The following is a 21,332-nucleotide window of genomic DNA, read 5'->3' on the forward strand; positions in this document are numbered from 1 at the left end:
TGTGAGCTGGCCGGGGTGGGAGCCTGGGCGCATGTGGACTGGCTGGGTCGGCTCCAGGAAGGGATGGAAATAGATTTCTCAGAAGGGCCAGCGGGCCAGGACAGCCGGTGCCTCCCAGCTGGCCCCAGTCTGTGCCCCAGGTGCGGGAGGGGGGCAGCTGCACATGGACTCTACGGAGTCACTCCCAGACCCAGCAGGAGGGCAAGGTGCTGGCTCTGTCTCTGCAGCCTCACGCAGCGCAGTGGTGCCACAGCAGATTCCCTCGGCCTTTCTGAATGCTGGTAGGTCCCTCCCTCAGCATGCACGGAAGCAGGGGATGGGTCTGGCCCTGACAGCCAGGCCAGTGAGGACTCTCAGGGCCCCAGTGGGGGCTGTGTGCTCGGCTGGGTTCCCAGTGAGGGGACATCTCCCTGGCTGGCCGAGGGGTCAGGCTCTGGGCTGCACTGGGCGTGAAAAGAGGGGAGTGTGCTGCCAGACTTCCTCGGGAGTCCCAGTCTTCGGTGCTTTTGTGTTCCAGACATGGGGCCCCCAGAAGCAAGGCCAGGACCGTGCTGGCGGGTTTTGCCGAAGCGGGAGAACGTCCCCTGAGTTCCCCATGCTGAGCGTACAGGTGAGTGTTTGTGAGTGTGGGTTTGTGTCAAGCAAGTGTGTGCCGGTGCACACCCACGTGTTTTAAGTAACGTGGGGGTCTGTGTGCTTCTGCGCTGGGCCCAGAGAGACCAGCAGGGTCTCACACTGCAGCGCGGTGCTCAGGAAGTCTGGAGGGGGGTCTTGAGGTAGGAGAGTTGGAGAGCCCTTGAGGCCTTCCCAGGACAGTTCCATTTTTCTGCATGCCTTTCAAAGTGCGGGACTTTGGACTAGAGTGATAGCACGGAGGTAGGGTTTGCCTTGCACGCAGCCGACCCGGGACAGACCCGAGTTCCACCCCCAGTACCCCGTATGGTCCCCAGAGCCCGCCAGGAGCGATTTCTGAGTGCAGAGCCAGGAGAAATCCTTGAGTGCCGCCTCTGCTGGGAGAGTCCCCCAAATCAAAATAAACTAAAAAACCAAAAGCAACAAAACAAAACAAAAACAAAGTGCGGGGTTCTCTCCTTCCTGGCCTGCTGGTGCTGGGGAGTTCCCTCCTGCTAGGAAGGGAGGGAGGAAGCCTTGGGAAAGGAGAGCCCAGAGAGGGGAGGAGAGGGAGTGGTCAGCGCCCTCCCCGCCCTGCCCTTGCATTTCCCCTTCCTCCTTGCGGTTTGGCTTCCTCTGGGCTGGCCCTCGGGTCCTTTGTTCCCCACTTGCCCAGTTATATTTAGATGGGTGGCAGGTGTGGGCGCGCAGTGCTGGCCCTCAGGTCCTCCAGGCCCTGTGATGCGGGCACCGTAAATAGCGACTGGTGTCCACGCACCCCCAAGCCCCATTCAGCACCCAGCAACGGAACCTGCAGCCTGCATGGGGTGAGCGGAGCACAGCAGGGGGCGTTCGGGGAAACCCGCCCCACCCCACCCAGGGAGCCAGTCCTCTGACCCACACACCCGGGCCAAGGGGTGGGGTGGGTGCTGGGGGCTGTAACCAGTCTCACTCCTGCACTTCTTGCCTAGCCCTGGACCTGGCACTGATTTTAATGGACCGGGGTTGGACCCACTGTGGCCCTGCTGACTCTGCAAAGGAGGGCAGCAGCTCACTCCTCCTGCTGGGCTGGCGGTGGACTCAGTGCCTACTAGGGTACAGCCTGGGGTCCCCGGGTAGACCTAGGCAGCCAGAGTGCAAGTGGATGTGGGAATTAGGGGGCCTGCCTAGAGTACACAGTTAGGGCTGTGGTCTGGGTCCCCCAACCTTGCAAGGGCAAGGACTGTCTTAGAACGTGCAGCAGGGCCTTGAGCCATAGCGCAGTGGGGAGGCATTTATTTGCCGTGCACTCCGCTGACCCGGGTTCTATCCCTGGCATCCCGTATAGTCCCCCTGCATCTGCCAGGAGTCATTTATCAGAGCAGAACCCCTCCCACAAAAAAACAAAAAACAAAAAAGAAGGGACCCTCCTGGGGGTGGCCCAGGGCTGCCTGGCAGGAAGTGGGCTCTCACCTAGCTCCCTGTGGGATGGGGCCAACCTTTATGCAGATTCCTGACCCTGCACAACCGACCCCCTGCCAGTGACCCTCCGACCTGAGAACTGACTGACTGGGCAGCACTGCCCACTGTCCCCTCCTCTCTCTCTCTCTCTCTCTCTCTCTCTCTCTCTCTCCCTCACTCTCCCTCTCTCTCTCTCTCTCCCTCTCTCATACCCTTAGCTCAGGTTGCAGGGGAATGACAGCCGACACACACACACGCACAGTCACGCGTGCACACATAAGTATGTACAAGCAGGCACACACACAGTCACACAGTCACACATACAAGCACTCACCTAAAGCAAACATGGACATACGCACACAAGGATGCACACATACAAACACGCATACACATCATGCAGACTGAACATGCATACTCAAACACACACAACACAAATTGCACACAAAACATTCATACACACATACAAGCACACGCATGTAAAAGTACATAGATATGTGTCCATTAATGAGACACTTGTATAAGCGCATGCCTGCAAACATGTGCTCATATAAACAAACATCCATGCGGCACGTGCTCTCCATGGCTGCCCTAGGGAACAGCTGTGGGCTGTTGTGCTGCCAGCTCTCTCCCTCCGCCAGCTCTCCCTCTTTCTCCCTCTTTCTCTCTCTCTCTCTCTGGCTCCCTCCCTTTCTTTTTCTCTCTCCCTCCTCTCTCTCCCTCTGCCTCCCTTTCTCTTTCCCTTTTTTCTCCCTTTCCCCTCTCCCTCTTTCTCTCTACTCCCATTTCACCCTTCGCCCTCCCTCATAGGACTGGACTCCCTTTCTTGGCCTCCCTCCCGCCTCCCACCCCCCAGCCTTGATTTCTGCACCCAGAGATCTTGGCAGCAGCTGGGGAAGGGGGTGTGAAAACAGGGGAGTAGGGGTGCAGGGGAGAGGTTATGGGGGCAGGGATATGAGAGGTGGTGCTGCTGTCGGGGTGTTCCAGGAGGGGCCCCCTTTTCCTGTTGTGCAGATGGGGAGTCCTAGTCTGTGAAGTGCCACCAGAGTCTTTGCCCATCATGGGCTGTGCCCCTCTGGGGTTTGCTCCTGGGACCTTTGGAATCCAGAGAGTAGTGTCAGAAAGGAGGACCCTCCTGGCTGCCCCCAGGAGTTCTCCAGTCCTGGGCTTCCCATGGGACTCTGTTATTCTAGGCCCAATAGTCTGGGGATGGGGTGTCCCATGGGGGGTAGGGTGCCACCTCTCCACCACCCTCATGGCTTCCATGCCTGCTCCCCATTCCCGGCCACCCCAGGATGGGAAAGGCTCAGGTTCCACAAAACCTGGCTTTGCCACACCAGTGCATTCTTTGGGGTCTAGCATGTCTGTGAGTGCCTGGACACTTACTGCTGGACACTTACACCCCTGTTGCTGTCTGGCCTGTTTCCCTTGTCACCCCTTCCCTGTGTCTCTGTCCCCTGCAGATGTCCCTCGGAACCAGGACTGACGCCTGGTGCTAACTGGCCCAGAGTGTAGTGGTGCTGCCTTGGTCCAGCTACGCCCCTGCTGCTGAGGCTTGCCCAGTGCTGGGCCTGCCCGTGGTCTCCTCTACCCTGCCAGCCAGCACCCACTGCTCTCCTGGACTCACCGTGCCCCATGGGTAGCACAACGGTGCCTACTTCTCAGAGCTGTGCCAAGGCCTTGCCCGCCACCTGTCCATCCAGGGCTACTCTGCTGGCTCCGTTCCCATTTCCTGGCAGGTCACTGGTGCTTGGAGACCACCTTTGAGTGAGGGGTTCCCCACATGAGTTGCCTCAGCCACAGGACAGTGCTCAAAGTGCTGGGCCTGGACCCCCTCTTCTCCTGCACAGTTTGTGGAGTTGACTTTCTTGGCAGGCTGTGACTTGAAACGCTGCCTCCTTTGGCACCCAGAGACTACTATGTGGCACTGCCTGTCTTACTCTGGGGGCTCTTCTCTGGGAAAGACCCGACTTTTATGTTCTGGTCACTGACCCTGCAGTGGTATTTTATTTACATGGTATTTGTGCGGGGACTGTAGCTGCTGTGGAAAAGCCTCTACTGCCTGCCCTGCCACAAGGACAAGCAGAACTTGGTGGGCATCTCTCAGTGAGTCCCAACCTCTGCCCGAGCCCTCTCCGGCTTGGGGCACCATGGCACGCATGAACCGTCCAGCCCCTGTGGAGCTGAGCTACAAGCATATGCGCTTCCTCATCACACACAATCCTACGGACGCCACACTCAGCAACTTCCTGGAGGTGAGGCTTGGCTGTGCCCGTGGCGGTGCCCCTGACAGGGAGGGTTCTCAGGGTATGTGGGTTGGGGTATGAGGTCCACGATGCCCAGCATCTCAGGTGTGTGTGTGGGGGACTCGACGCAGTGCTGTGCAGGGCAGTGGCGAGTGAGTGAAGGGCCAGGCATGCGGGTGCAGTCCACAGTCCCCTGCACAGAGGGGCCAGTGGTCTATCGTGATCTGGCTGGGCTGCCAGTATGGCCAGATGCTTTGTGAGAGGCCCATACCCTGGGCACTGGGCATGGGCCTCAGAACCCTACCCTACCGCTGAGTTCCTGAGATCGTCAGGGGCAAAGTATTAGGCAGCGTGTGTCAGTGGGCAGTGGGCCAGTGGGTAGTGTGGGAAGGTGGGGTCTGACACGTGAAAGCATGTGACAGGTGAGCGGGTGATGGTGGGGACAGCCAATGTGCCTGCAGCCCCTTGCACATTCCTGCATGTCCAGGAATAGCTCGGGAGCAGGTGGGGTGCCCGGCACGAGGCCCCCTGGGGCCCCTATAAATAGCCAGGGCCTGGCTGGGAAGGCCTGACCCTGCCAGGCGGTGGCGCCTTGCCCATCTGCGCTGGCAGCCCAGGCCAGTGCTGTCCCTTGGGGCTCTGGGGCCCTGTGTGGGGTCCCCCAATGGACAGATGGGCAGTGTTCTGCATAAAGGGGACTATAGGGGCCCCGTGGCTCATGTGGCCGAGTCCAGGCCAGCCATGTTTAGGGTGTCACTCGGATAGGACACAGTGTCCCCTTTTCGGTGGGACCTGGCTGAGGGATATGCTGGGAAGTGTTGGAAAGGGGGGACTTCCTCTTTGCCGGAGGCGTTAGAGACCACCCACATGGCTGCAGGGAAAATGGCAAAGGCCCAGAGCTCACGGCCCTGCTTGTCCCCCAGGACCTGAGGAGGTACCGGGCCACCACTGTGGTGCGTGTGTGCGAGGTGACCTACGACAAGGCCACTTTGGAGAAGGACGGCATCACCGTGGTGGTGAGGGGGCTGGGGAGGGTAAGGAGGAGGGTCCTGTGTCTCTATGGGTTCTGGGGTCAGGGTCCCTTTGGGTCCTCGGGGTTGGAGTCCCAGCAGGTCCCGGCAGCTGGTTTCTTGGTCCCTTGGCCCCAGGGACTGGCGTGCTATCGGCTCTCGAGTGGGGATAGTACTTAGCCCTGCCCACAGATCCACCCTCTGCCCTCACCTCTCCTTCACTGGTGCCTTCAGGAGTCATCCCCTCCCCACAAACCCATTTCCCCTGTTTCGAAGGTACACCCGGGTTCAGCCTGGAAAGAACTAGGGCTTCTGCGTCTGACCCCACCCTTCAGCCTTACTTTTCTCAAGCCACGGGGAGTTGGGAGTTGGCGGGGAGAACTTGGCGTGGGGTGCCAGATGAGGGTCTGCTAGGAGGATCCTGAAAAGGGACAGGGCCACTGGAGAATCTCCAGGAGAAGGGGGCCTGCAGCCGCTCGCACTCTCTTCCACCCGCAGGACTGGCCTTTCGATGATGGCGCGCCCCCTCCTGGCAAGGTGGTAGACGACTGGCTGAGCCTGCTGCGCGCCAAGTTCGGAGAGGACCCTGGCAGCTGTGTGGCTGTACACTGCGTAGCTGGCCTGGGGCGGTATGTGTGTGTGTGTGTGTGTGTGTGTGTGTGTCTGTGTGTGTGTGTCTGTGTGTCTGTGTACGGGGTGGTGCAGGTGGGTGCAGGGGGAGGGGCACTCACAGACCCCTACCCCCCTTCCCCTGCAGGGCCCCAGTGCTGGTGGCACTGGCCCTCATAGAGAGCGGCATGAAGTACGAAGACGCCATCCAGTTCATCAGGCAGTAAGTGGGGACCCGCAGGCGCCCAGGGTGGACACGACCAGCCCTGCCCAGCCTTGCCCAGACAGGCCAGACCTCCTTGGGCAGACCCTAGCCACCAGCTCAAACAGACCCCCATGTCCAGTGCACCCTGGGAAGGAGTGAGGGACAGCCCCGGGTGCGACCCAGTACCCTTCTGCCGACAGCCCCAGAGTCCTGTAGAGCCAGTGTGACAGGCTGGATCCTGTGGGCTCTGGCAGGGCAGTGGCAGGTGTGAAGGCTGAGGCTGGCAGTGATAGTGCATCTTGGTTCAGCCCCCTTGGTGGGCCTGGCCTCTGGGGCTCTGGGCTGGGGAGCCGGGGCTCTTCTAAGGGGCCTCTTGTCCCTCTCTGGCCGGCAGGAAGCGGCGCGGCGCCATCAACAGCAAACAGCTCTCCTACCTGGAGCAGTACCGGCCCCGCCAGAGGCTCCGTGTCCGCGACCCCAACACCAAGGCCAGGTGCAGCGTTATGTAGCATGGACATCCACCTGCTCGGCGCTCAAGGCCAGGTGTAGGGTTATGTAGCGTGGACATCCACCTGCTCGGCGCTCAAGGCCAGGTGCAGGGTCATTGTGGCATGGACGCTCACCTGCTCAGCACTCAGTGCTCAAGGCCGGATGCGATGTGATGTAGCATGGACGCCCGACCACTCTCCCTGGGCTCAGTGCTCAGCTTTCGGGACAGCTCAGCTCGGTTCCCTGCCCCTCACCGCCCCCTAACTTCGCCCCTCTGAGCCCATCCTTCTTTTGTCCTCATGCCGAGCATCCCCTTAGTCTGTGTGCAGTATTTGCTTCCACGTCTCTGCCCACCCTGTGTTCTGTGTCTCTGTCCCATTTCTTTGTCCCTGTGTTTCTGACCCCTTGTTTCTGTCCTGTATCTCTGCCTGTGTCTCTGATCCCATATCTCTGACCCTCCCCCTTACTGCCCGAGCCTGTGCTCCGGCCTCTGACCGGGCCAAGTTTAAACCCATCTAAGGAGCTCCTGCCAGTGTCCGAACCCCACTCATGGCCAGTAGCGGCTCTGGGCCCCTCTGGTTGCTGAGGCAAAGGATGGTGCATCTTTAAACACTAACTGCTCCTGGTTCTTCTCACATGGACCTTTTGGGGCCAGGGGCGTCAGATATTCGGGACTCTTGGAAGCAATAAACAGGACCCTGCGACTGTGCACCTGTGGTGTGGGGGGTGCCCAGCACAGAGCTCTGGGCTGTTGTGTAGGGGAGTGATGAGGGTGCAGGGAGGGAGAGAGAGGGGCACTCCAGTGTCTGCAGTTGGGGTGGGTCGCTCCACACAGAGGCAAGTGGGGGCAGGATGCATCCTGGGGCCCCTTGCAGCCACCCACAGCGGGGTGTTCCCCTCCCAGCCCCAGGGTTTGGCTGCCCAAGACGAGCTGTGTTTATGTATTTGCTCCAGAGGCTCCTGTTTGGGCCAAGGCCTCAGGAACTGGAGGGGTGGGAAGGAGGGGGTTTCAGAAGGAACAACCCAGAGGGGATGGAGACAGTCAGAGGGAATGAGGGGTTCTGTTCATTGGCTCCGTCACCCCACACCCTCCCTCTCACATGAGGCCACTGGATCTTGGGAGGGGCTGCAGCCGACAGGTGGGGCACTCACTGCCTGGAACAGGGATCTAGCTTTCATTTGGGGAAGCTCTGCAGTGGGTGCCCCAAGAGTGCAGGGGGTGAGCACGGAGGTGCTCATGGCTGCCACGTGGCCGTCATCTTCTGCAGGAGTGCCAGCTGCCCCCTTGCAAATGCCTGCACGCCTGGCTCCTGGTCGTCTTTGAGACTTTCAAATGCTGGGGGTGGGAAGAGGGAGTCAGCCCTGCCCCCTGCCCTCTGCCCCTTCCCCTTCTATGCCCAGCCCAAGACCTCCTACCAGCCAGGTCCCTCCTTCTCCTTCCTGCTTGGGACACAGCCCTTCTGTTCTTCCCCCCTCCCTTCTTTCTCCCTCTTTCCTTTCTTCCCCTTTTTCTCTTCTTTCCTTCCTCCTCACTCCCTCCTTCCTCTTCTGCCCATCCTTGCATCCTTCCCTCCCTCCTTCCTTCCTTTCCCTCCTTCTTTCCCTCCTGCCCTCCCTTCCTTCCTTGTATCCCTTCCTTCCTTCCTTCCTTCCTTCCTTCCTTCCTTCCTTCCTTCCTTCCTTCCTTCCTCCTTCCTTCCTTCCTTCCTTCCTTCCTTCCTTCCTTCCTTCCTTCCTTCCTTCCTTATATCCCTCCTTCCTCCTTCCTTCCTTCCTTGCATCCCTCCTTCCTCCTTTCCTTCCTTTCTTCCTTTTCTTCCTTCTTCCTTTCCCTCCTTCCTTCCTTTCTTTCCTCCCTTTCCTTCCCTTTCCTTCCTCCCTTTCATTCCCTTTCTTTCTTTCTTTCCTTCCTTTCCTTTCCTTTCTTTCCTTCCTTCCCTTTCCTTCTCCTTCTTTCTTTCCTTCCCTTTCCCTTTCCCTCCCTCTCCCTTCTTCCCTCCCTTCCTTCCTCTTCTCTCTTCTCTTTCTTCTCCCCCCCTTCATCCCTTCTTCTTCCTCTCCACTTCTTCCTCCCTCCCTCCCTTCCTTGGATTCAGGGGGTTACTCACTTCTGAGCAGCAGGTCTGTGGCCTCCTGGTTCAGTACCTGGACCATGGACTGGGGGTGGTAGCAGACGGTGTAACCTGAGGGCAGATGGGCCGGGCCACTGGCCAGCGAGGCTAGGAGTGTCCCTCCCCAGCCACAGTACTCCCGGCTCACCCACCTATGAGGACGGCTGCCCAGGCCTGGATGCGGCGGTGGCGGCTGTGCAGGCAGCCCAGGGCCTGCGCCAGGTACACGTGGAACAGCTCCTGGCCACATTTAATCTGAGGGGACAGTGGTCAGCAACCAACGGGGCTCCCGGGCTGCCCCTTCCCCTCAAAGCCCCAGACCAGCTCAGCCCTCTTCCCCCTCCCGTCCCCTCACCAGGCAGGCCCAGAGGAAGTGGCGGGCGCTGGGGCTCCGCTTCCACTCCCAGGCCAGGACGCAGAAGAGAGTGTGCTGGAGAGGCCAGTGGAGCCGCACGACACAGCGGTAGAAGGTGAACTTGGCCTGCTGTGGAGACACCAGGAAGGTCATGACCCAGACTCAGCCCAGGGGCTTGGGGCCCGGCCCGGTCCCACTGGGCTTCATCTTGTCCCCCAACCCGGAACCCTATCTCGTCCCTCTCTCCTGAAGGGGGCATCTCGCCCCCAGCCACTGAGCCCCCAACCATCCTGTCCCTGGTGCCTGATTGTCTCCCAGAGCCTTGTCGAGGGGCCTGAGCTTAAGCTGGTGTGCGTGGGCTGGGGAAGCCTCAGGTGCTTTGTGTCAGTAGGACTGGGGCTTCCAGCCCTTGGCTCCCCATGCAGCCTCGCCCCTGCTCCCAGTTGTGAAGGCGGCGGCCCAGGGCACTGACTGAGGCCACGGCCGGGCTGTGGTCATGCAGGTGCAAGAGCAAAGGGACCAGGCCCTGGTGCACTTGGGCATGCAAGCAGGCCGGCACCATGCCCGCCGTCACGGTCACCACGTCCCCGAATAGCGCCATGGCTGCAGCCCGGATCTTGTCACGCTCCTGCGGAGAAGAAAGGACTCAGTCTCTGGGAACCTGCCAGGAGCCCCCCCCCCCCCCCAGCATGGAGCCCACCACTGCCACCATGGCTGTTTCCTTAGGAGCATTTCTGGGCTAGGCAGGGCCTCCACCATCAGATAGGGACCCAGGGCGGGTAGGTGGCTCCCACATTAGCGGTCCTAGGGCGGGGTCTCCACCATCAGGCAGTACTTCAATGCAGGGCCCTGGCTCGTACGTCATCGAAGAAGAAGCGTGCGCTGCTGGCCACCTGGAGGCTCAAGGGCTCGGGGCTGTGGCCACCCAGGCTGTGCAGGACCCTGGATATGGTACTCATGACACACACCACAGCCTCCTCGCTGTCCTGGAAGAGGCCATCCAGGAAGTGTGGCAACTGGCCTTGGAGCAGGCTTTCCTGGGGTGAAGGGGCAGGGGCAGGGGCAGCTGGGTGCTAGGCATTGCCAAGCCAGTGCCCTCACACACAGCTTGGGCTCCCCTGGCTGCCCTGCCTCGTGCCATGACCCCCGCACCACAGTGGCTGTGGCCAGTGCATGCCCGACCGCTCCCCATGGCCTGGGGAAGCCGATCCCCAGGACGCTCGTTCCCTCCTCCCTCAAGACTCTCATGGGGGCTTTGATCAAACCAAACCCCGGAGATGGCCTGGACCTAGGCACAGGCTCCTGGGCAGATATGACAGGCCACTGATAGTGCCTCCCTTCCTCCTCCTCTCACTCTCTTCCTCCCTTCCCCTCTCTCCCTTCCTCTCTCTGTCCTCAGACTATACTGTGATGCCATTCCAAGGACTTCCTCTTCTCAAAGTATTTTCTTCACCCCATAGCCCTGTCAGAAGCCCCTCTCACTCCTCCCCTCAAGGACCAGGGGTCTGGGCTGGGCAGAGAGGAGCAAAAGCCAAGGGTCCCACTGGCTGATGTGCTTCACTGACTTGCTCTGTGACCCTGTCCCTATGGGAGCTGTCCTGTCATGGCCTTGCTCCTCCTGACTCATGGCCTTCCGCTACTGCCACCCACTCATTGCTGTGTACTCCATGGACACAAATGGCTGTGCCTTCCCCGGGCCCTGCTGATAGACGTCCAGGGGTCCTGTGCCTGGCGGTCAATAAAGCTGCTGTGGACAGGCTGGTGCCATGTGCTTTCTGTCACGTGGGCACCTGCCCAGGGGAACTGTTGGGTGCTGGGGAGGATGGGTCTGGTTCAGCTAGGTGCCCACAGTGACTGGGATCCCTCATTCCACATACCACTAGCCTCTCTTCCCGTCTGCCCCCTAGGCTGTGCTCATGGCAGCTCTGGGACACTTTTGAAGCATCTGACAACGGGCAGAACCCAGAGCACTCATGGGCCAGATGAGGTTAGTGAGCTGGCATTGACACCCATTTCCTGGATAGAACCCTTCTGTGCTAGCACCATCAGGAGGTATCAGCGTCCTGTATGCCAACCGGTACCACCACCAGGGGAATCAGTGCCCTAAGTGCTAACTGGTACCCTACCACCACCAGGGACCTGCGTATCTTGTATGCTGACTGGTACCACCACGGGGGTCGGTGGGGTGATTGTGTCCTGCACAATGCCTGGTCTACCGCCAGGACCACCAGCGTCCTGTACACGTCTGTGATGCTCCAGGCCCCGTGCTTACCTTCTCTGGGTGGAAGATGATGTTGCTGAGCCCCTGCAGGCCCCATACACGAGCCTCGGGGCTAGGGTCCTGGAGGCTCTGTGAGAGTAGGGTATGGGCATCCTCCTTGGGCAGCACCTCCAGCAGGGCAGGGCTGTAGAGGAACTGGAGTTTTGGGGCAGTCCGTGAGGCCAAAGCTCTCTCAGGAAGCTGCCAGACTCTTGGGAAGCCTGGAGGGATGCAGGGAGATTGGCTGACCAGACCCTTTAGCGTTGTTGGCTGATGAACATGGCCCCCAACCTTGGGTACCCCCAGGATAAGCACGGCCCTAACCTAGTGTACTCCCAGGTAAGTACGAACCTCTGACTCCAGGTACCCCAGGAAGAGCACAGTTCCCTGACCCTGGTACCTCCTCCAGGAAGATCAGGGCCGCCTCTCTCTCCCGTGCCTCCGGACTGTGCATGCTGATCAGCAGCTGGGCCAGCACAGCCTTGATCCGGTGACAGCGATTCTGCACCATGGTTCTGTGAAGAGCCCAGCCTTGCTCAGGGACTGGCCACACCTACCTGCCACCACCTGCATGCCTGGGCTGGATGGGGGAGGGCAGGCTTGGAGCAGGGGCCCTGGGGTATCTCAGGCAGGTGGGGGTGCCAACAGAAGTGGGCACACTCCTGTGAACTCGGGCCATGCTCCCAGACAGTGGGGCCCCTGCTAGGGCGTCCGGGGTGGGGCAAGACCCTACCTGGCGAACAGTCCCACGCCCTGCACGTAGCTGTGCCTCTGGGTCAGCAGTGCCCATGTGTCCTGTAGCTCCAGGTGGGCAAAGTCCTGCCAGTGCCCTGTGGTGGTCAGCAGACTCTTGAGTGTGTCCAGTGATGTGCTGTGGGGAGGGAATCTATTGTCTAGCAAGGGCACTTTCTTTTTGGGCTTTTGGGTCACACCCAGCAGTGCTCAGGGGTTATTTCTGGCTCTGCGCTCAGAAATCATTCCTGGTAGGCTCAGGGGTCCATATGGGATGCTGGGAATCAAATTACCGTCCCTTTGAGGTTGACCATGCAAGGAAAATGCCCTACCTATGTGCTATTGCTCTGGCCCCATGGAGGGCACTCTTGAGTAAGAACTAAGGGCCTCAGGGCCTGCGTAGCACTTGGGCAGGGGGTGTGTATGCAGGGTGCCTGGGCTCCTGAGTTTGGTCACATGGAGGGTCTAAGCCCACACCATGGAGCTAAGATCACAGGGTCTGGGGCAGGGGCTGGGGTCCTGGAAGCTCAGAGTTGTATCTACCTGTAACTTACACATTTTTTTTTTTGGCCACACCAGCAGCACTCAGGGGTTGTTCCTGGAGCTGTGCTGAGAAATCGCTCCTGGCAGGCTCGGGGGACCATATGGGGTGCTGGGATCAAACCCAGGTCAATCCCAAGTTGGCTGCATGCAAGGCAAACTCCCTACTGCTGTGCTCCAGTCCCATAATTTAAAATTAAAAATAATTAAATCACTATAAATTACCTGTAATTTAATTTTTTAAATTGAGGGACTCAATTAAAAATTTTAAAATAAGGTGCAGCAGGTAAAGTGGTTGCTTCGCATACAAGTGACTTGAATTTGATCCCCAGTACCCCATGTACATGGTCCCCCATGTACCACCAGGAGTACTTCCTGAGTGCAGAGCTGGGAGTAAGTCCTGAGCAATGCCTGGTGTGGCCCAAAATCAAAAACAAATTTTGAAAAATGCAATCACTGTGACTTACAGTTGCAGAGGTATTCATGATGAAACTTCGGGGGTACAATGTACCCGTCCCTTCATCAGATTCCTTTCCCTCCCCCTATTCCCTCAGCTTTCCTATTGTTCCCCAAGCCTGCCTCTAAGGCTGGCGCTATTCTTGTTTTCTTTTCTAGGCTCTGTGGATGGAACATCATGCAGAACACTGTCCCTTTCTGGCACTGAGCCCCAACCACAGTGCCATTCCCTCTGTCACTATCCAAGCCATCTCATGGCCTGCAGGGCCACAGTTCCCACGGGGCAGGACCTTAAATCTAAACTGCCACAGGAACCCTCTGGGGCGAGCCCTATGGGGCAGCCCAGAGCGAGGAGTGTCCTGCACATAGCTGCCCAGACAGCTTCATCTGCATCCTTGCAACTGTCCGGGCTATCCACCCCCCCCCCCCCCCACCTCTTGGCCAGGCTGGGGACATGCTCAGAGGCTGCTCACTTCAGGCAGATTCATGATGGTTAGAGAAAGACTATCAAGCCCACCTGCCTCCAGATGAAAGAGCAGAGATTAAGTAGCTTGGACTGTGCAAGTGCCTACTGGGATACCGAGAGACCAATTTTCCAGCGCTCAGACTTAGCTAGTGGGACAGTGGCTTTGGGAAAGAACTACTGGGCCTTGATTGGTGGAAAGTGTCCATGCACAGCTCGCATTTCAACAGTGCGGGGCCTTGTGGCCATCCTTACCAATAACTCCAGAACCTTCGCCTTTCCCTGTCCTGACCTTGCTTAGCCCCATTCCACCCACTTCCATCTCCTCAGGTAAATGATGGATGGATAGATGGATGGGTATAGATAACTTATACCTGTAGCCAAAGCTGATTGGCTCAGGGTGGCCATGTGACCCGAAGACTGGCCAATCAGAGCCAATGGCCATGCCTACAATGGGAGTGTGTCTTGGGCGTGTTGGTGGAGCTGCCAGCAGGAGGCGCGCTAGAGCGGCAGCGAGAGGTTCAGGGCTGGTGCTTTTGGGCCTCCCTGATAGTCTCAGTTCAGTGCATGGGATGCAGCCAGATGGAGGAGTGCTGAGGGCTGGATGGGGCAGAGGGGCAGATGGGGCAGATGGGGCCTGCAGGAACTTTGCTCCAGCAAAGGATTCAAGGCCAGGTTCAGGCTCTGAGGAGGGCTGAGGCTGGAGCCGAGAAGTGTCAGGGGGCCTAGGGTGCAGCAGTGGGAATGTTTTCACCCCCTGAAAAAGGTGGGGAGCTGGCAGGACAGGAAGCATACTGCATCATTCAGAGTCTGATTTGACTTTTTGGGGTGTTCTCAATGCATTGGGCTGGACCTTGGGGCTCCAGGGGGATCCCTGGAGGGCTGCTGAGGGGGCTGTGGCCATAGGGACTTGGGGTATCAGTGGGGTGCACAGCCTCGCCAGAGGCTGCTCATCTCAGCTCTCCTCAGACCCATGAGTGCTGGGATGAGGAGCTTTTTATGAGCTTGTTAGGGAAGATTCATGCATTTTGCATGGTATGATTGGAATGAGGAAGAACTTTATGCCCCTTTGCATTCAGAAGCAGCAAGAGCGGCGGAGCCATTTGTCCCGGTGACTCGCCTGGGGAGCGCTGTTAGGACTGACAAATCGCCGGAGCACATCATAATACAAGCAGATGAAGAGCGGCACAGACGCTCCTGGGGCTGGTCTGGGCACGGCGCGGGCTGCAGATGGAGCTAGGCTGGGCACCTTTGTCAGAGCGTCAGGTACTCGTCCTCACCCTCCAAACTCCCACCCGGGGCACCTGCCCTAGAGATGTGGCAGTCCTGTGGGCCCCGATCCTAGTGCAAATTCTGCTTGGTGTTGCAGTGTTCACATTCTGGGCCTCGGTCTCCCCCACTGAAGACCGAACACCAATCTTGACCTCACAGGATTCCTTAAGGACCATGCCAGGGAAGATGAAGGCCAGCAGGGTCCCTGGCTGTCATGTACAGGGTCTTCAAGAGGAGCGGTGGGTGGTTCTCCTCCCTTGAACCCTAAGCCCTGGCACTGTGACCGTGTGGGGGCTGGCCCAGATTCTTACCTCAGGGGGCTGGGCATGGCCTCTCTCTGTGGGTTGAGCTCCAGGATGTAGCGGGTCTGGGCGAGCAGGGCCAGCAGGAGCCTCGGGAAGAACTCCCGCATAGCTGCCCGGAACTCGAGTGAGAACTGCAGCTCCTGCAGCGTGTTCATGGCCTGCCGGACACCTGGTGCTGAGGCTCCTGGCTTCCTGTCAGTGCCCGCCTGCTTGTCCCCCTGGACCCCTCCCATGCATCCCTCTGTGTACCTCCCACCTGTCCCTCTGTGCCCAGCCCTGCTCGGCCTGGCCTGTTCTGCTGCGTCCACCCCACTCCGGACTCTCTGGACCCAGCTTTGCCTTTCTGTGACTCCACCATGGAAACCTCAGGACAAGTGAATTGAGCCACATTCAGACCTCAGGGTGCCTTCCCCCAGGCTAGATTAGGCTGTGTGTGTGTGTGTGTGTGTGTGTGTGTGTGTGTGTGGCTGCCACAGCCTGAAACTGGGGTGTCTACCCAGTGACCTCCGCTGGCACCTGACTGGGCACATGCAGGCAGGGAGGACTCACGGCCAGTGAGCGCAAGCAGGCTTTCCTGTGCAGGGGCCGGTCCCCCAGGCAGGCCAGCAGCTCAATCAGCACCTGGCAGCTCACGGGCTGCTCAGCACCCAGGGCCCTCCAGGACAGCAAGGCATGGCTGCAAGGGAGAGGGGAAGAGGCTGTGAGGGTGGGGCTGGGGGGAACATGAGGGGCCAGCAGGGGTGATGAAGGGGGAGGTGGGAGCTCATGGCCTGACTGGTACCCCAGTGTCAGAGTAAGGAGGATGGCCATGGTTCTGGGAACTTGCCCAGAACTATGAGGCCACCAGGAGGTCAGAGGAATGGGCCACGGCCCATGAGAAGAATCCAGCTTCCTGGGAAAGGCAGAACCTTGGGAAGGGTCTTCAGAGGTCAAAGACAGGCTCTTGGGGGATGAGAAGGGGCTCCCCGAGTGTTTTTGGAGGAGCAAATCTACTCTGTGCCCTGCTGGGCGTGTGTGTGTTTGTCCAGCCCCAGGAGTTGGTGGCTCCCAGACAGCCCAGTGCCCACTGTCAGCTTTACTGGTGGTACTCGCCAGCCCTGCCTCCACCATTGCTCTTGTCCTCACTCAGACAGGAGTTTTCAGAGAGAGAAGTGGGGACAGAGCATGCTCTTGGGTGGAGTTGGTCCCTGGGGACTGTTCCATCTGCTCCAGGGGCAGCAAGTGAGGCACCTGTCCAGGGGGATGGAGAAGTCCAGGAAGGCATTCACCAGCTCGGATGTGTGGCTGTGGGCCAGCACCGTGAGGGCCTGCAGGCAGTTTTTCTTGGCCTGGGGGATGCGGATGGAGCAAAGCTGCAGGTGGATGGCCTGGCCCAGGCTGGCCACCTGCGGAGGGAGAGGAGGGCTGCTGGAAAGCCTGGGCCTCGAGGGACCCTCTGTTCCAGAGTCTGATGGGGGAGCGGGAGACATAGTCCTGTCAGGGAAGTCTGAAGAGGGAGACATGGATCTGTCAGGGAAGTCTGAGAGGGGAGACGGATCTGTCTGTGGAGTCTGACGAGGAGATGGAGATAAGGACCTTTCTGGGGAATCTGAGGAGGAGACATGGCTCTGTCAGTGAGTCTGATGGGGGAAGTATTGGGCTGCCTGTGGCAGTCTAAGGCAGGAGACATGGCCCTGTCCTGGGGAATCTAAGGGCAGAGATGCTGGCCTGACCAAAGTAGTTTGAGGAGAGAAACATGGGCCTGTCCTGGGGAGTCTGAGAGGTGAGGCTTCTCTCTGTCTGGATTCATGGTTGGTCAGCAGGGAAGTCCTGTTTCAGGATTCATAGCACCCCTCCTCGTTATGGCATTAGGGCCTCCAGTTCGGTGATGACTGCCCAGTTGTGCCCATACAACTTCCAGGCATATGCCTGGAGAGCCCTTCTCATTACCAACTAATGCCCACATCATCCACAAGGTCCCATAGGAAGTGGAGTTTCAGGCTGTGCATGCTCTCCACACAGGCAGATGAATTACAGACAATAAAGATCTAGCCCATGACCTTGAAAACACCACCCAGAGCCACAGAACATATTCATCCACCAACCCATACACTCCACCCAACCATCTGTTCACCCATCTATCCATCCATCCATTCCATCCACCCATATCTCTATCCATATACTCATCTATCCTTCCATCCACTCATAATAATATCCATCTATCCATATACTATCCAATACTCATCTATCATCCAGTCAAAACATCCATGCATCCATGAATCCACCCATTCACCCACCCATACATTCACCTACCCATCCACCCATCTATTCATCCAACCACCTACCCATCCACCTACTCACCCATCCATTAAACCATCCATCCAACAATCTCTCCATTCACCTACCCACCCACCCATCAAACCTTTCATCCATTTACCCACCTACTCACCCAACCATTCAGTCACCCACCCACCTATCCATCCACCCACCCATCTATTCACCCATCCATCCATCCATCCATCCATCCATCCATCCATCCATCCATCCATCCATCCATCCACCCACCCACTCACCCCATCCACATACCTATTCATCTACCCACCCATTCATCATCCATCCACCCATCCACCCACCCATCCATCATCCATCTACCCATCCACCCACCCACCCACCCACCCACCCACCCATCCATCCATCCATCCATCCACCCACCCACCCCATCCACTTACCCACTCACCCACCCACTCCATCCACCTACCCATCCACCCACCCATTCAATCATCCATCGATCCATCGATCGATCGATCGATCCATCCATCCATCCATCACTCACCCACCCATTCATCCATCCATCCACACACACACCCAAACATATCTCCACCCACCCTTTCCACCTACCAACCAACACACCCACCCACCCATCTACCCACCCATCCACCCACCCACCCACCCACCCACCCATCCATCCATCCATCCATCCATCCATCCATCCATCCATCCATCCATCCATCCATCCATCCATCCATCCGTCTATCCATCCATTTATCCATCTATCCACCCATCCATCCATTCATCCATCACCCACCCATCCATCCATCTCAGCAGAGTGTTTGCTGCTCAAAGCAATGTTTGTGTCTCTGCCCTGCCCTCAGGCTTAAGTTCTGTGTCTGGAGGCCTGGGCCTCCTGAGTTACCCTCTGGGTGCCCGCTCTCACTGTCTCAAGAGTGGTGCCATGCTCCTGGATGAAAGTGAGTAACATCTCGGAGGCAGCCTCCACACAGAAGGTACTGCTGGAGTCTAGATTGTCGATGGCTGTCCAGATGAGGTCGGTCAGCTCTGTCACTGTGAGGTGCTTTACAACCTCCTATAGCAGTAGGATGAGGGCAGGGGTCACCTCAGGCCCCCATGACTCTTTCTGCCACCTGCCTTGTGGGGATCCTTTCTCTTGTGCTCCAGGACCTCAGGACCTGTCACTTCCAGCTTCCTGGGCTCCCTCCCATCCAGACCCATTTACAGTTGATCCCTTGAATGCCCTTTAGCAGTACCCAGAGGTTGGAAGAGAAGGCCTAATGTCCTTTGAAAATAGAGTCCTGCATCCCTTCACATTCAGCCTGGGCCCAGATTCACCCTCTGCTCCTGAGTGCCTATTTTGGGGGGTCCCCAAGGCCCAGTCTGGCTCTCACAGGGTTATCAGAGTTGCAAAGAGCCCACCTGGGCTGGAGAAGGGTCTAAGGCCCCTATACCACAGAGTAGTTTATAGGGAGTGGGTCTGCACAGGGGTCTGTCCATAACTGGGGCTCCCTGTAGTCTGGTTTAGCTCTCCACAGGTCCCTCAGTGAACAGGGAATATTCCTACCCCACCTCTGCCTCCAGCTACCAGAAGGGGCCCCACACACAGCCATTCAGGCTCTCCCTCATTGTTGTTTCCCTCATATCCACATGGCTCCCTGGTTTGGTTCACTGTGCACTGGGGAAGTCTCGTCACCTTCAGGCATGGGACTAGCCCTTGTGGATTGTGACAGGTAGGGCTGGGTCAGCCCTTCATGGGCTTGTGAGTTCAGCACCAGGAATAGACAGGCTGAATCCTGCCCAGAGATCACACTGGACAACTGGGGAGCTGCAGTGTCAACACAGACCTGCATGAAGCCCACCCCTGCCAGTCCCGCCTGACAGGGCATGACCAGAAACAAGGGCAGCAGTGTGATGGACACTGTAGGGTGGCCGGACTCCCTCTGCTGTCAGCCTGCCAGATCAGAGGAGGGGCGAGGGGCACCCCATGACTCCCACACTCTGGGAGGTGGGAACAGCTGCAGGGTCACCTCACAGACAGATTCAGTGTTTCCCTGGTACACTGGGGCCGCTTCAGTCCAGGCTGTGTGGGAACTGCATCCTGGACACCACATCCTGGGTGTGCCTGGTAGCCAGGCCTTGCCAGGCAGCTCTGTGCACATTTTAGAGGAAGCTCTGGTTTGAAGAAGGGGCTGGAGTGAGATGCACCCCTGAGGTGGGGCTGCCCTGGGCTGGGCTCTCAGGGCTCCATCCTTCCCTCCCCCATCGTGCTCCCAGGCTCTGTGAACCACCAGACATTCAGGCAACCTCCTGGCCTCATTTTAATACTCTGGTCAGGGCCTGCTCAGAAGATACCGGGCCTGTCAGAGGGACTGAGACAGGGGTTGGGACAGAGCAGGCCACCCTCCCCCGCCCGGTCCTGCCCAGGTCCTGAACCCGCAGAGCCTTGACCTTGATGGTCTGGGAGATGCTGGGGGCCTTCGAGGGTGCTGCAGGCTGGGGAACAGGGCTGGCCGCATCCTGGTCCCCGCTGCTCCATAACAGATCTTCCTCCCTGCTGACCTTGGGAGCCTCTGTCTTCTCTTTGGGAGCTTGTCCATCAGGTGCCATTGGGCCTGGATTGGGATGGCACAGGGATGAGGGAGGGCAAAGGATGGCAGGTTCAGGACCGGGCAGCCGCCTTGGAGTCCTCTGTCTCCCTCCAAGTTTGGGAAGGGTCAGTCAGAGTGGACCTGGGGACTGGAGGGGGAAGCCAAGAAGCTGTGTCTGAAGTAAAGTGAGGTGCAGAGGTGGGGACAGGTGAGGTTAGGATTGGTATCTGGCTGGAGCCCAGGGTGCTGGGGGACCCACCTCTTTGGTGAAGAAGCAGCTGGTAGAGATGTCCCATAACCTCCAGGCTGCAGCTACTCGTGGCTCTGTCTGGGTCCTGGCACAGAATGCCCAGCATGCCCACCAGCTGTCCCATTCGTTTGAAGTCCTCCTTTGGCTGCAGTGAGGGGAGAGCTCTGAGCATCCCCCATGGGACACTCACCTTTGCATAGCTAGGTCAGCACAGGCCCTCTTTGGCTGTGGAGGGCAGGGGCTGGGGCTGGGTGGGCACCGCGGCAGGGCCGGCTACAGTCCCGGAGACCAAGATGCTGCATTGTGACAAAACAGCGAGAAATCGCAGAAGACATGGACCTGTGGGGGCAGTTTCGAGACCTCCAGATGGGCTCTAGCCCTGGGGAATAGGGTCGAGTCTGGTTCCCAGCCCTGATCTACTCCCAGTCCCGGAAGGCCACCTGTCTGCCCAGAAGGGCACTCAGAGATTCACCTTAACCTCAACCTGAACGGAGGACTCATCCTCTGTAGGAGGGCAACTTGGCTGGGACAAAAAGGGGGTGAGGGGTGTGTTTCCGGCCTGTGGCACTAACATCCAGGAAGCAGTTGTGACTCAGGAATTTCAGGAGGGCCAGGCAGCTGAGCGCGGCGCGCTGCCGCTCGTGGGTCTTCTCGGACACCAGCCAGATGTATAGGTGCTGCGGACAGGGCAGGGGAGGGCAGAGGCCACCTTAGCCAGAGACACAGCCCTGCCCTGGACCCAGGCCACCCCCATCTATTCTGGGGCCCTGCAGCTCAGGCTATGGAGGACAGAGGATGGGCCTGACGCGTTCATGCCCAGCCAGCTTGTCTCTTGGCCTGGCTTCATTTATTCTCAGCCCTGGGTTACGCTCCTGAGTGGCCAGCCAGGCCCAGCCCACTAAGGAACAGTCCCCACCCACCACGAATCCATCTCTGCCCATCTCAGTTCATGCCCTGCCCACCCAAATTTGGGCCTCACCCTTCCTGGTTTAGGCTCTGCCCATCACTGGGTCAGTGGATGCCCATCCTGGTTCAGGCCTCCTCCCTGTGGTGTCTCTGACCTTCCCAGCTGGTCCCTGGCTGTCACTGCCTGTCCAGTGGCTCAGCGAGGGCCAAGGCTA

The 21,332-nt window shown here is 58.7% G+C and overlaps 2 protein-coding genes across 2 annotated transcripts in view; one reads left to right on the forward strand and one right to left on the reverse strand.

Moving 5' to 3' along the window:
• Positions 1 to 215: 215 nt before the first annotated feature.
• Positions 216 to 6,647, forward strand: PTP4A3 (protein tyrosine phosphatase 4A3). The gene is made up of 7 exons (XM_049773964.1): positions 216 to 281; positions 518 to 610; positions 3,513 to 4,304; positions 5,219 to 5,311; positions 5,804 to 5,934; positions 6,063 to 6,137; positions 6,514 to 6,647. The coding sequence occupies exons 3-7, from the start codon at positions 4,200 to 4,202 to the stop codon at positions 6,626 to 6,628; spliced, it is 519 nt and encodes a 172-aa protein (XP_049629921.1). The 5' UTR covers positions 216 to 281; positions 518 to 610; positions 3,513 to 4,199; the 3' UTR covers positions 6,629 to 6,647.
• A 1,196-nt stretch (positions 6,648 to 7,843) lies between these two features.
• The window catches only part of LOC126008740 (maestro heat-like repeat family member 5), a 30,282-nt gene continuing 16,793 nt past the window's right edge, over positions 7,844 to 21,332 (reverse strand). The window contains exons 14-29 of the mRNA XM_049772966.1: positions 20,784 to 20,888; positions 20,221 to 20,356; positions 19,807 to 19,985; positions 18,296 to 18,445; positions 16,333 to 16,487; positions 15,652 to 15,778; positions 15,109 to 15,260; positions 12,068 to 12,220; positions 11,735 to 11,849; positions 11,347 to 11,490; positions 9,935 to 10,111; positions 9,547 to 9,702; positions 9,075 to 9,203; positions 8,872 to 8,974; positions 8,717 to 8,791; positions 7,844 to 7,944 (exon numbers count right to left, since the gene is read on the reverse strand). Coding sequence (XP_049628923.1) covers positions 7,844 to 7,944; positions 8,717 to 8,791; positions 8,872 to 8,974; positions 9,075 to 9,203; positions 9,547 to 9,702; positions 9,935 to 10,111; positions 11,347 to 11,490; positions 11,735 to 11,849; positions 12,068 to 12,220; positions 15,109 to 15,260; positions 15,652 to 15,778; positions 16,333 to 16,487; positions 18,296 to 18,445; positions 19,807 to 19,985; positions 20,221 to 20,356; positions 20,784 to 20,888 — 2,157 coding nt within the window. The remainder of the gene's footprint in view (positions 7,945 to 8,716; positions 8,792 to 8,871; positions 8,975 to 9,074; positions 9,204 to 9,546; positions 9,703 to 9,934; positions 10,112 to 11,346; positions 11,491 to 11,734; positions 11,850 to 12,067; positions 12,221 to 15,108; positions 15,261 to 15,651; positions 15,779 to 16,332; positions 16,488 to 18,295; positions 18,446 to 19,806; positions 19,986 to 20,220; positions 20,357 to 20,783; positions 20,889 to 21,332) is intronic.

The sequence above is a fragment of the Suncus etruscus genome, chromosome 5 (assembly GCF_024139225.1).
Source record: "Suncus etruscus isolate mSunEtr1 chromosome 5, mSunEtr1.pri.cur, whole genome shotgun sequence".
In the NCBI taxonomy this organism is placed as follows: Eukaryota; Metazoa; Chordata; class Mammalia; order Eulipotyphla; family Soricidae; genus Suncus; species Suncus etruscus.